General features: G+C 38.4%; 1 protein-coding gene across 1 annotated transcript; it reads right to left on the minus strand.

Moving 5' to 3' along the window:
- Positions 1–6,723: 6,723 nt before the first annotated feature.
- Positions 6,724–9,522, minus strand: LOC145776265 (uncharacterized). The gene has a single exon (XM_082587666.1). It carries the CDS (start codon positions 9,520–9,522, stop codon positions 6,724–6,726), a length of 2,799 nt encoding a protein of 932 aa, XP_082443792.1.
- Between the last annotated feature and the right edge of the window lie 3,547 nt (positions 9,523–13,069).

Genomic DNA, 13,069 nt, shown 5'->3' on the forward strand with positions numbered 1-13,069 from the left:
TTTGAAGTTTTCCGGTAGTTTATTATTATAAAATTTGTACATAAATTTACTTATTTCTAGTTTATAAGTAGAATTAACAGTCAGTATTTTATTTTCTTGATAGAGTGGCAGTAATTTAGTTTTCATTTCAAATGCTCCTGTAACGATTTTAATTATCTTATTTTGTCTAACCTGAATTCTATTCAAGTATTTTGTGGGTGCGCATCCCCAGTTGATAATTCCATATTGTAGGTGCGAGTGTACAATGCTATAATAAATATTGATTAGAACTTTTCTAGTAGTGAATTTTCTAAGTTTGCTCAGTACGCCTGAAGAAGAGGATAGTTTTTTCGAGAGGCTATCAATGTGTTTATTCCAGTTGAGTTTGTTATCTATTGTGATTCCTAAGTAGCGCGTGTGGTCAACTTCTTTAACTATTTCACTTAATTTTATTTGCATATCGGAGAGTGTAGTCTTTTTATTGTTAAAGAGTATGTAGTTAGTTTTACTCAAGTTGAGTGTCAACTGATTGTTATCAAGCCAAGTGTAGAGTTTACATAATTCTTTATTCATTATCGGCTGGAGGTTGCTGGTAGTTTTTTGAGCCAAATAGAGAACTGTGTCATCAGCATAGAGTAGAGTTTTCAAATTAGTTGCATCGGGAAGATCGTTTATGTAAACTGAAAACAAAAAGGGGCCAAGTACACTGCCCTGAGGAACTCCAATAGTAATATTTGAGCGAGAAGAGTTGATTTCCCCGCCATGTACATATTGCTGCCTATTGGTTAGATAAGAATGAATAAGGTTTTTAACGTTTCCCCTTACGCCATAATGATTCAACTTGTCGATTAATATTTCGTGATTAACTGTATCAAATGCTTTTTTGAGATTTATAAATACTGAGCACACAATGTGATTGTTGTTTAGTTCATTTATGATATCTTCATGGAAGTGAGTAATTGCTAAATTGGTTGAGTAGTTTTTGCGAAATCCAAATTGCAAAGGGGAGAAGAGTTTATATTTGTCCCAGAAATTAGCCAAGCGTTTGTGAATGATTGTCTCAAATATTTTGTTGAAAGGCGATAAAATCGATATCGGTCTGTAATTCTGAGGTTCCTGCTTGGAGCCTGATTTATAGATAGGTATGACTTTGGCTATTTTCAAAGCTTCAGGATAGTGTCCACTAATCATACAGTTATTAAAGACTCGGGTAAGATAAGGAGCTATTAAGAACTTGGAGCTCTTTATAATAGTCAAGGGAATGTCGTCGTATCCTGGGGACTTGTTATGCTTGAGGTCATCAATTATATTTATTATTTCGTTATTATCTGTTGGTTGCAGGCTGACGGAAGTAACATGGCTAGACCGTCCATTTTTTAGAGTATTTCTGTAATTTGTGCTTATTTGTTTACTTTTGGCTAGTTTATGACCAGTATTCACAAAATAGTTATTCATTTCCTCGCAGACTTCTTCTAGTTTTTCTGTAGTTGTGTGATTGTTAAGCGAGATTTTGGATGGTAATTCATTAGTTTTGTTTTGTTTACGTATTATCTTGTTGATAGTCTTCCAAGTATCTGAGGAACTTCTACCTAATTTGAATATTTCTTTGTAATAAGCCTTTTTCGCTTTGGTTTTTATGCGAGTTAGTTTGTTACGAAATTGCTTATATTCATTGTGTATTGTGGGATCCTTATTTTTGAGAAATTTTCGAAAAAGTTTATTTTGCTTTTGATAAGCTTCAAGATACGATTAGAAATCCAAGGTTTACCTGATGAGGAATGTTGTTTACGTGTTTGTTTAACTTTAGGAAAATGTAGGTTTGTTAAGAAGATCATTTTAGCAATAAGCCATTCAATACTATTACTGCTTATTGCGGTTGAAGTTTGAAGGTTAGAGTCAAGATCAGCTAGATATTTTTCAAGCCTTTGTGCGGTGATTTTTCTAATCAATGGCCTCGACTGCTCTTTATGTGATGCCGTAAAGTTTGTTTTGACCATAATGGGCAAGTGATCCGATACGTCACTTGAAATTACAAAGGGTTTCATTTTATGGGCGTGTAAACAGTTGGTGTAAATGTGATCAATAATTGTGCTAGTAGTTGTAGTTATTCTAGTTGGTATGTTTATTAGTTGTAACGCACCCGCAGCGGTAACTTCATCAAAGTAAAATTTTAATTTATTGTTTTCTTTATACTTTCCAAAGTCGATGTTGAAATCACCTAGGATCAGATACTTCTGTTTAGGTTTGAATGATTTAATCAAATTAATAAAGCTTTCCTGAAAGGAGCCTATGTCGCTAGAAGGATGGCGGTAAATCGATCCGACGATAAGGAACTCATTGTTAAGCAACGAGATTTTAGCCCAGACGTCTTCGCAGTTTTTTAAATTAAGGCGGAGAGTGTCTAAGTTATTGAAAGTTAATTTATTTGATAAGTAGATACCAGCTCCTCCTGCTTTTGTCCTGGAATTCACGTTAATTAATTCGTACCCAGGAAGCCGAACGAGACTTTCAGTGCTAGTGGTTAGTCGTGTTTCAGTCAAACAGAGTATATCTATTGGTTTTAAAATGTCAGAAAGGAGTTGATCTAGTTTTTCTATGTTTTTATTTAGACTCACTATGTTAACATGACAAACAGTTAGATCTGATGTCGTGTTAGTAAGTAATTCTTTTATGACACTGGTGGTTGTGTGTTTTTCACATACATTTCGATAGTTACTACTAAAGTCTTCATCTATTAATTCCATAAGCATACCGTTGTGGTATTTCCAAAACAGTTAAAAACAGGTAAAAGTAATAAGTAAAGAAAAGACAAGAGGAATAACAAATACACCCACCATCACAGCTTTTTTAGATCGTCTTCTTTGTTAATTATAATTGAATCGAAACCATCACTCTTTCTCACATATATCCGTCCATTTGTAGTCCAAACATATCGGTATTCTTTGCTTTTTGTTTGCAGAGCCAGAAAAGCCTCTTTCGTTGCATGAACTCTAAGCTAAAAGAACTCTAGCTTTAATTGGAGAGGCGCATTCACAGGCATTGCCAATTCTACATGCGACCATCTAACGTAATATAACGGTGGATTTATGTGTCGATGAAATACAGTGGGACTGCGATTCAGGCACAATGCAAAAATTGATTACAAGACTGCATTCCGAGAGCACGCGGTATTTGTTAATTGGATAGGAAGGTTCTAGAATTCGACTTTACGTCATAGAGGTGACGCGCGTTACGTCAGAGCTCTCGAGCGCCACACAACAATCAATAATACAGTTCGATAATTAAAGAGTTAGCCTACAGCCAGAGATGGGCGTGATCTTGATCTTGAAGATCACAAGTGATCTTGAAGATCAAGATCGTGATCTTGATCTTGAAGATCACTTTTTTTTTTGGTGATCTTGATTTTGATCTAAGATCACTTTTTTTTGTGTGATCTTGATCTTGAAGAACAATAAGATCAAGATCACTTTAAAATTGAATTTTACTTCCTACATAGAGGCATTTTTTTAGAACTCGTACTGTACAAAGTAGTTAGTGGCAACTACTAACATTAAGCCACTGTTAATATGATATGTGCCCAACAAAAGACGATTTAAAGTCTCCATCTAATCTGGTCAGTGTTGCCATTTCAAAATTGAAAAAGTTTTCTGTGTTGGTCATAATGAAGAAGTCAACTTCCGTGTACTTTATGTTGACGTATAATAAAAAATGATTTAATGTGAATTTTAAAGAAATGTTTGCTTTCTTTGACCCAATTTTAGATGTTTCAAAAGTCTAGAATGGCGGTGTTAAAAAATCTGGATTCTAGCCGACTTTGGTCATGTAAAGTGGTTTATTGCAGCAAATCAACCAGACCAAGACTTGTTTAGGGTCTGAGTATGGAGCGGTTTGTCGGACCGCAAACCTCTGAACTTTTTTGTTAGCAGACAACAGTATCAAAGTTGCCAGGTGGGTAAATGGTGCAATAAACATTTACATAATGCAGTGAAAGTTAAAACTACTTAGTAACACGAATAAAAACTCCCACATGAACCAGACAAAAATTTGGTAAAAAATGATGCGGTTTAAACTTTATTTTTATTTATTTATTATAAATAAAAAGTATAAAACTAATTGCAAATTTTGCGACTTTTCAGAACTACTGTAATTAACCTCTGCCTTGGAGGTGACGTTGCGATTCTAAGCAAACTACGTCAACAATTGATAGGCCTATAATTGCAACTTATTACAATTCTTAGGCCAGCGATCGAGTAGTTAAAAGTAAAAGTTAGCAATACCAACTATATACCTTTACCCAGATTGCTTATAGTTATTATTTTTTGCAACATCATTGATCAAAAACTTCATTTTCTTTTCAAGTACACAAAAAGTGATCTTGATCTTCAAGATCACGATCTTGATCTTCAAGATCACATAGTTTGGTGATCTTGATCTTCAAGATCACCTATTCTTGATCTTCAAGATCACCAATACTGGTGATCTTGCCCATCTCTGCCTACAGCATAGGTTGTTAGAGGTTGATTTTCAGCACGCAAGTGTTTTTTCAGATTACTGCAAAATATTGAAAAGGTTTCAATTTCAGTGATGGTTTTCCGGAGATATACTTGATTATTTTTACATTAGGCTAAGTTATAATTTATTTACCGATAACCAATTTGTTACCGCACTGCAAACATTTTCTTATTAACCATCTCATAAACAATCAGTCAGTTTATTTATTTGTCACAAACATGAAAAGAATGCAAAATATCCAATAATCTGCTGTGTGTCATATGACGAGGAGTCTGCAAAAAGACCAAGCGGTCATCTATAGGCTAGTCAGCAGCCACCTCAAGCTAGGTGATGTAGGTCTAAATAACAAAGCAAGTTTACCGTGCTACTGAATGAATTAATTGTGAGCGAAGTTTAAGAGATGTCAATTTTAATGAGTAAAAAATAAAAGTAACGTACCTACTGGTATGCTATACCAAAGAGATGAGCAAATAGAATAATTTAATTATATAGACAAAACAGTTATTATTTATACAGTGTCGTTAAAATCAAGAAGATAGCGTTTAAATTTTCTTTTAAAAAAAGTTGGAGAAAAACCTTTGAGATCACCTGGAACCTCATGCCATACTTTAGGAGTAGGACCCCTGATTAACATCTGCCTTTTACCCAATTCATTACGCACCCTTGAAACAAAATAGTTACTGCTGGATGATGAGTGTTATGTGAGTGGCATTCAGATAGTCTGTGGAAGATATCACATTCCGTTTCTGGTAAGAAATTTAAATGGACTTTGTGCATGTATTTTGCTATCTCTAGTTAATAAATTTCTTGTATATAGTTTTATGGAAAAGTTGCAATGAGTGAACTGTATAGTTGCTGAATGTCATGATTCCAACAACCATTTTATGTAGCTTAAATAAGTGATCCAGTGCTCTGGTTACAGGATCCATCCCAGCTGGAAACGCTTAGAAACAGAAAGCTTGTTTTGTTTTTCATGTTTGTTTTTCATATGTTTACCCTGCATTGCGGGAAAGCGGACTTCAGCGCTATGCATCGGTGTATGTAAGAAATATTCTGTACCTACCAAATATTTCTTCTTAGTGTGGTGGGTCTTGCTGATCGTTCGATGCGAGAGAAACCCAAAATAAAGCTACCTGACTACTAGAGAATCCACAGGGGCACAGCAATTAGTACTACCGAATTCCTAACACTGTACCAGCCGAGAATCTACAACCGTACCATTGAGATCAAGGATTTACTTTAAGTGACTCTGCACGAAACAATTTACAAAAAAATATTGACCAGACCACACATCCGAGCGATCCAACACCGACGATCGAAAAGACAATTACAACTCATGGCAGATAAAACGTACGAGAAACAGAGTTGCCAAATACAGAATCAACACACTAGGTGGCGGTAAATACACAAAGAAAGATACAATGTGCGACCGCTGTTTCCAACATTCCCGCCCCTAAAAGCGGCAGTTAATAATGGCGCTTTTAAAACTAGAGAAACAGCACCAAAACCAAGAATGCAATGTGTGACCAAAACCAAAACCAAGAATGCAAACATAACTCCTTAACATATACAGTATACACTACAGTATATTAACATAAACCAACATACTTACAGAATGAACATAAACAGTAGCACAAATCGGTAACGCAGCCAAAGTCTACTACCTTGCGTCACTACTGCAAGATGTTAATTGAAAGGGAAGATAATAATTGAAAATGATGGCACCTTTAAACTAAAAAACAGCTACATCAATATGATGTCACAAAACACAAAATAAACGATGACACAAAATGGCAATGCAGTACGGTACTACTATCTTTGCAATTAATGACACAAAGCTGCAAGACGTTAATTTAAATTAAAGCATCAATGACGCCTTTAGAGAAGCAGTCACAAATTCAATGGCGTACCAAAGACCTAAATAAAATAAACACAAAATGGTAAGCAGCACCGCATCGTAGCATCAAAGGTACAAGAGCTGCAAGATTTTAATTTAACAAACAAAACTAACAAACGAGAGCAGCCGAAGCAATGACAGCATTGCGTGTACTACATAGACACTTAATGACTTATTTAAAACACGAAATCACAAACAGTCTGTACTTATGGATCTAGCGCTCGCGCACTGCAAACAGAAAACTAATAAAAATGTTACACTTACACTACTCCTACAATATAACAAACGATGCAATATAACATAAGCCTCACATGGCAGCCAACACAAATGTCTGTTCATTGATTGATAGCGCCCTCCAGCAAACAAATCTTTCGAATGTCTCTCATGAAAATCGACCCATCCGCTGTGCGCACACGTACCCGTCTCACTAGTCCAGCATTGTCAGGTAAAGTTTCAATTACGATTGCTTTAGGCCACCGGCCTCTCTCTGTCAGATCGTCTTTGACCAACACCAAGTCACCAGGTTGCAAGTTCGGTGAAGCACCAAACCATTTCTGCTTGGGCTGAAGTAATGGCAGATATTGCTTTGCCCACTGCTCCCAAAACTTGTTTGCCAAATATTGCGTTTTCTTCCACGAACGGCGATAGACATCAGCTTTGGAAAGGTCTTCCGATTCACTTTCTTCGACAACTGTACCAGTAAGGATAGCATTTGGGCTTAAAGTAGCCATACCATCAGGAGACGACGGGAGAGCAGTTATCGGACGATTGTTGATTATTCGTTCGATCTCAGACGTGTATGTTAACAATTCAAATTCCCCGAGGGTGGCTTCAGCTGCAATAGAGCGAAAAATCTTCCTGAAGATTCTGAAAAACACTTTGTAAAAGCCCCCTTGATGTGAGGCACGAGGTGGGTTAAAATGCCAAGTTATCTCCTTTAACTTGGTTTCTGCAGCTACAAAATTACCACCATTGTCACTGTAAATGTCAGTTGGTCTCACATTCCTGCGATTGCAAAAACGCTTGTAAGCTTGGATGAAAGCGTCAGTGTTTAGTGATGGGACCACTTCCAAATGCACAGCCCTGGTGGTCATGCAGATGAAGATGCAGATGTATCTCTTCACTCGACTACGTCCAATAGTCACCATAATCGGGCCCATTAAATCTGTACCAATTGCAATGAAGGGTGTTGATTCTGTCACTCTTTGTTGGGGCAAACTAGCCATCTGCTGTCGGCCAGTACTGGCCTTCCAAAAGCGACATGTAGGACAATTGATTAAAACTTTCTTGACAGCCGACCTTCCTTTAACAATCCAGTAGGATCTGTTCATGTCGGCAAGCACATGACCAACACCCATGTGTCCCTCTCGCTCGTGGTGAAACTTGATTAACAGATCAGTTATCGGGTGGTTGTGAGGTAATAACACAGGATGCTTGTTTTCGAAGGCCAGAGAAGAATTTTGCAGCCGACCTCCCACACGCAGCACTCCTGAAGACACAAATGGACTTAACGATTGTAGCTTTCGTAGCTCAGCAAACTCCGTTAACTGCGCTTCGGTGATGGAGACAACAGAACTTTCCGATGCACTCGAACTTGAGAGCTTCTCCACCACACCTGGAAAGGCTTGTGCTTGGGAGACTTTAAGAATAGCTGTTAGTGCCTCTCTTCTTTCTTCAGCTGATAGACACCCGACAGGAGGAGGACAGAAAACTGCAGAACACTTCCAGCGCAAATAGACCTTGAAACGCATAAGCCACGCAACGGCTTGCTGTAACCTATGGAGATCCGAGTACCGTGCAAACAGCGGGGTCAGGACAACTTCAGAATCAGAACAAGCAACTTGGGCGGAGCATTGTCTCTTACAAACTTCCGAGCCATCCTGGGCTGAATCAGTCAAAAAATCAGGCTGCCGAGGCCATTTGTCCTCACTATTTAACAAAAATGACGGTCCATTCAACCACAAAAATAAACGATCAATTTTACCAGGTAATACACTACGAGAGCCAATATCAGCTGGGTTGAGATCCCCAGGTACAAATCGCCATTGATCGACTGAAGAAAGAGTATGCAACATTTCAATACGATTGGCTACAAACAATTCAAAACGTGTGGACGTATTGTGCAAGTATCGCAACACTACTGAGGCATCCGTCCAAAAAAATACACCATTGAATGTAAAATTAAGCTCTTTACAAATAACAACACTTAGCTTGGCTGCAAGAACTGCAGCTGCCAATTCCAGTCTGGGAATTGTTACCCTTTTAAGAGGTGCAACACGTGACTTGCCCATCACAAAACGACACTGTACTGTGCCATCTGCATACATGCATCTAGCATACGAGCAAACACCATAACCAACTGAGCTGGCATCAGAAAAATTGTGCAACTCGATTCTAATCAATTGCTTGCCAGCACACAAAATACAACGATCAAGCTGCAAGTTCTCAGTCTCAGGCAATAAATTTAACCATTTTTCCCAACTTAACTTTAAATCAGGAAGATTTATCTCTTCATCCCACCCCAATTTGGCAAAGCAGGCTTTTTGAAGGATGACTTTAGCTGTGAGCAAAAAGGGTTGTATAATCCCCAATGGATCATACGTTTGATTTATCATTGAGAGGATGCCCTGCCGAGTAATAGACTTTTGAGCAATCCCCACCCGAACATGAATTTTGTCTGTGGCAACATCCCAGTCAACACCCAGTGCTTTTGTTACCGGAAGCTTGCCTGCACTTAAATCGACACCGTCTGCCAGGTCATCTTCAGGGAGAGTTGACAGGACCTTCCAACTGTTAGATACAAATTTGGTTATATGAAAACCACCAGTTGCCAGTAAGTGGCGAAGCTGGGTGACTAATTTAAGTGCTTCACTTTCTGTTGTGCAAGACATGCACCAATCATCAACATAAATATTATTTTCTACCGTGTCCGTAGTTGCCACATCAGCCCCAGAAAGATTGTCCATCGCTGTCCTCCTCAGAGCAAATGCCGCACAGCAAGGTGACGATTTGGCGCCGAACACGTGGGTCTTCATACGATATTCCACAGGATCCCGACTCACATCACCCTTCTCAAACCACAAGAACCGCAGTGCATCTCTATCATCCTCTTCCACTAAAACCTGAGAAAACATGCCTTTAATATCACCAATAATTGCTGTAGGGTGTTGTCGAAACCGCAATAACACCCCAATGACATCATTGGTGAGGTCAGGACCATGTAGCAATTCATCATTTAAAGACCTGCCATTGCTGCGAGCACTGCAGTCAAACACCCCTCTAAATTTTACCGATTCAGAGGTGCAGTGATGTGGAATAAAAAAAGTTTTACCATTGGCTGGCTGCCAAGACGGACTATATTAGAGGCCATGACAACGTACAATGGGATTGTTAAAACTGGGGGCAGATAGTGACGTCATAGTGCCATTGTCTTCAATTGAACCGACATTGAACGTTAAGATTTATAACATTGAAACGAAAGCTGTGGCAGCTTTAAAAAATTAATACTGTATGTTGTTACAGAACGGTCGCCTACTGAAAGTTGAAATAAATCGCCAAGCAGGCTACGCTACTCGTCTTGTAAACAATTTAAGTATTTTTTAATCTTGTATTAGTCTGGGAGCCTACGACAGAAGATTTCACCCCATAAGGTACAAAAGGTTTGACCCCTTGAAGTTACTGGGGTCAACCATGTCACTCACAAAAAGTATGGAAGATTGACCGCGCCGGGTGGATCTGGTCCCTAGAGCCCCCTAAAAAGCCCAAAAAGGGGGTTAATTTCACCCCATAAGGTACATGGACCAAACTTGGTGAAAACGAAGTTCTATGTCAGGACATCACAAAAATATCAAATCTAACAATATTTTTGAGTGGAAAGGTGATGTAAGACCCCCCTAAAGTGACCCCCCGGGGGTTAATTTCACCCCATAAGGTACATGGACCAAAGTTGGTCAAAATGAAGTCTTATGTCAGGACATCACAAAAATATCAAATCTAACAATATTTTCGGGTGGAAAGGTGATGTAAGATGCCTTCAAAGTGACTTCCCTTAATGTGACCCCCTCGGAAGGTTTATTTCACCCCATAAAGTACATGGACCAAACTTGGTCAAAACGAAGTCTTATGTCAGGACATCACAAAAATATCAAATCTAACAATATTTTCGGGTGGAAAGGTGATGTAAGATGACTTCAAAGTGACTTCCCTTAATGTGACCCCTTCGGAAGGTGTATTTCACCCCATAAAGTACATGGACCAAACTTGGTCAAAACGAAGTCTTATGTCAGGACATCACAAAAATATCAAATCTAACAATAGTTTTGGGAGGAAAGATGATGTAAGACTCCCCTAAAGTGACCCCCAGGGGATTAATTGCACCCCATAAGGTAGGCTACATGGACTAAAGTAGGTTAAATCGAAGTCTTATTTCACGGCATAACAAAAAATATCAAATCTAACAATATTTTCGGGTGGAAAGGTGATGTAAGATGTCATCAAAGTAACCCCCAGAGGGTTTATTTCATCATAGAGTACATGGACCAAACGTGGTCAAAACGAAGTCTTATAGGTCACCACACAATATCAAATCTAACAATACTCTCAGTTGGGAAGATGATAAAAGACCTACCCAAAAGTGAATCTCCTCCTATAGTTTAATTTACTTCATTCCTTACTCGAACCAACCTTGGTGTAACGAAGTGCTATGTCAGGACAGTACCAATGGATTAAATCTAAAAATATTTTTATTTAGGTTTTGGTGAAATACATTCACAAGCTGTCCCATGATGCATGAAATGGAACTATAGCCTACTTTACAAAAAGTTTTTGTATAAATTATGTTCAGTCAATCGAAAAAAGGCAACAGGACATGACAATACATGGCTTTGTAACACCAAAAACAGAAAGTACATGAGAAGCATATAGGCTACAGTAGCCAGAAAATTGATCGAAGATCTTGATACGACCACTAAACGTTGAATTAATCGAACAACTGACTATCCAAATCAAAACGTTTCGAAGTGAATCATTTGGAACGTTAATTCAGGCAGTAATGCACATTTTCCAGCTGCTACAATAAATAACCCAATAAACCCAATGTAGTAAATTTTTGTTTAATGCCATTTGCTTCATGTCTCTAATCAGTTATTGTAACTGTTCATTCATAAACAGAGATTGTTTGTGTAAATGTAAACGGTCGTTTCTTTATTCTTCATTGTCACTGCTGTCGCTTTCACTTTCTTCGTCTTATTTGGATAGTCAGTTGTTCAATTAAGTCAACATTTAGTGGTCGTATCAAGATCTTGGATCAATTTTCTGGCTACTGTAGCCACGGGCACCGATCCCTATAGGACAGTGGGGACATGTCCCCACCATCTTTTTACATGTCCCCATCATCTTTTTACATTATTTTTGTAACGTAAAAGGGAAAATATTACCCGAATGTCACTATTTTACCAGTCAAACGTTTAAAATATATTGAAAGGAGGAGACAACATTTTTGTTTTATGCGAGGAAGCCTCAACCGTAGTAGAAATGTTTTATTAGGCAGAGAAACCCTGGTGTAACTCGCAAATTGTATTTAATTTGGTTACGCCAGGGCCACACAGTGCAGAGTTTTAGAATTACTTTGAAAGAGTCGTACAAGCATGTAGTGCAGTAAGTGTAGCTTGTGTTACTTTTGTATAAGAAAAAAGCTATTTTTTCAGTTATTATTACATTGAGGTTAAGACCTGCTGAAATGTCTTTACCGGTTTGGCAAAAAATTGTATATAGGAAAATCAGCAGTTGGAAGGCTGGCAGGCAGCTTTTTTTCAATTGAAAAAACTCTTACCCTACCCAATTTTTAAAAGACTTGTCACGTTCCAAATCGTCTTCAGTATGGACATGGCCATGGTCAACCTCCTAAACTTCAAGATCGATCGGTCAGAGTATTTTGCAGTCATTGACAGCTCGCAGCAAAATCTTACTGACTATTTCAAGTCGACCGATCTTGAGCACTACAAAATTCTACAAGAATCACTCTTTAGTGGAAAGCTACAATCACATTTGGTAGACGATTATCATCAGTTCTTTGACACAGAGTCCCTTGCACAAGATTTTCGAATGATATTCTAGAAGATATAACCATCCGCTGTTCGGCAAATGTTTCCGCAAGTGGAACTTTTGCTCATATTACCAGCCCGCTCGTGTTCAGCTGAACGCTCATTTTCAACTTTGCGACGTATCAAAACTTTGTTACGATCTACCATGACACAGAAACGGCCAAATCATGCAATGGTCTGCTATGTGCACAATAAAGTTTTGAATTCGATCAACCTTCATTACAAGCCAAGGATCAACCAAGGACTTCGTTTTTAATTCGCCGGAGACTCGTTGCCGAGTTGCAGTGTTTGGACTTCTGCTGTCCAATGCTGACACTGACAATTAAAATACATCGCATTAGACTTGTAGCCTATCTACTGTAGGCCTATTTGTTTGTTTGTTGAACAGACCCCAATCTTTCAGCTCGCTTCGCTCGTCTGCCCTTTCTTTCCTAGTAAATGTCCCCACCAATCTTAGAGAGCGATCGGCGCCCATGACTGTAGCCTATATGCTTCTCATGTACTTTCTGTTTTTGGTGTTACAAAGCCATGTATTGTCATGTCCTGTTGCCTTTTTTCGAGTGACTGAATATGATTTATA

Source organism: Aplidium turbinatum, chromosome 8, assembly GCF_918807975.1.
Source record: "Aplidium turbinatum chromosome 8, kaAplTurb1.1, whole genome shotgun sequence".
Classification (NCBI taxonomy): Eukaryota; Metazoa; Chordata; class Ascidiacea; order Aplousobranchia; family Polyclinidae; genus Aplidium; species Aplidium turbinatum.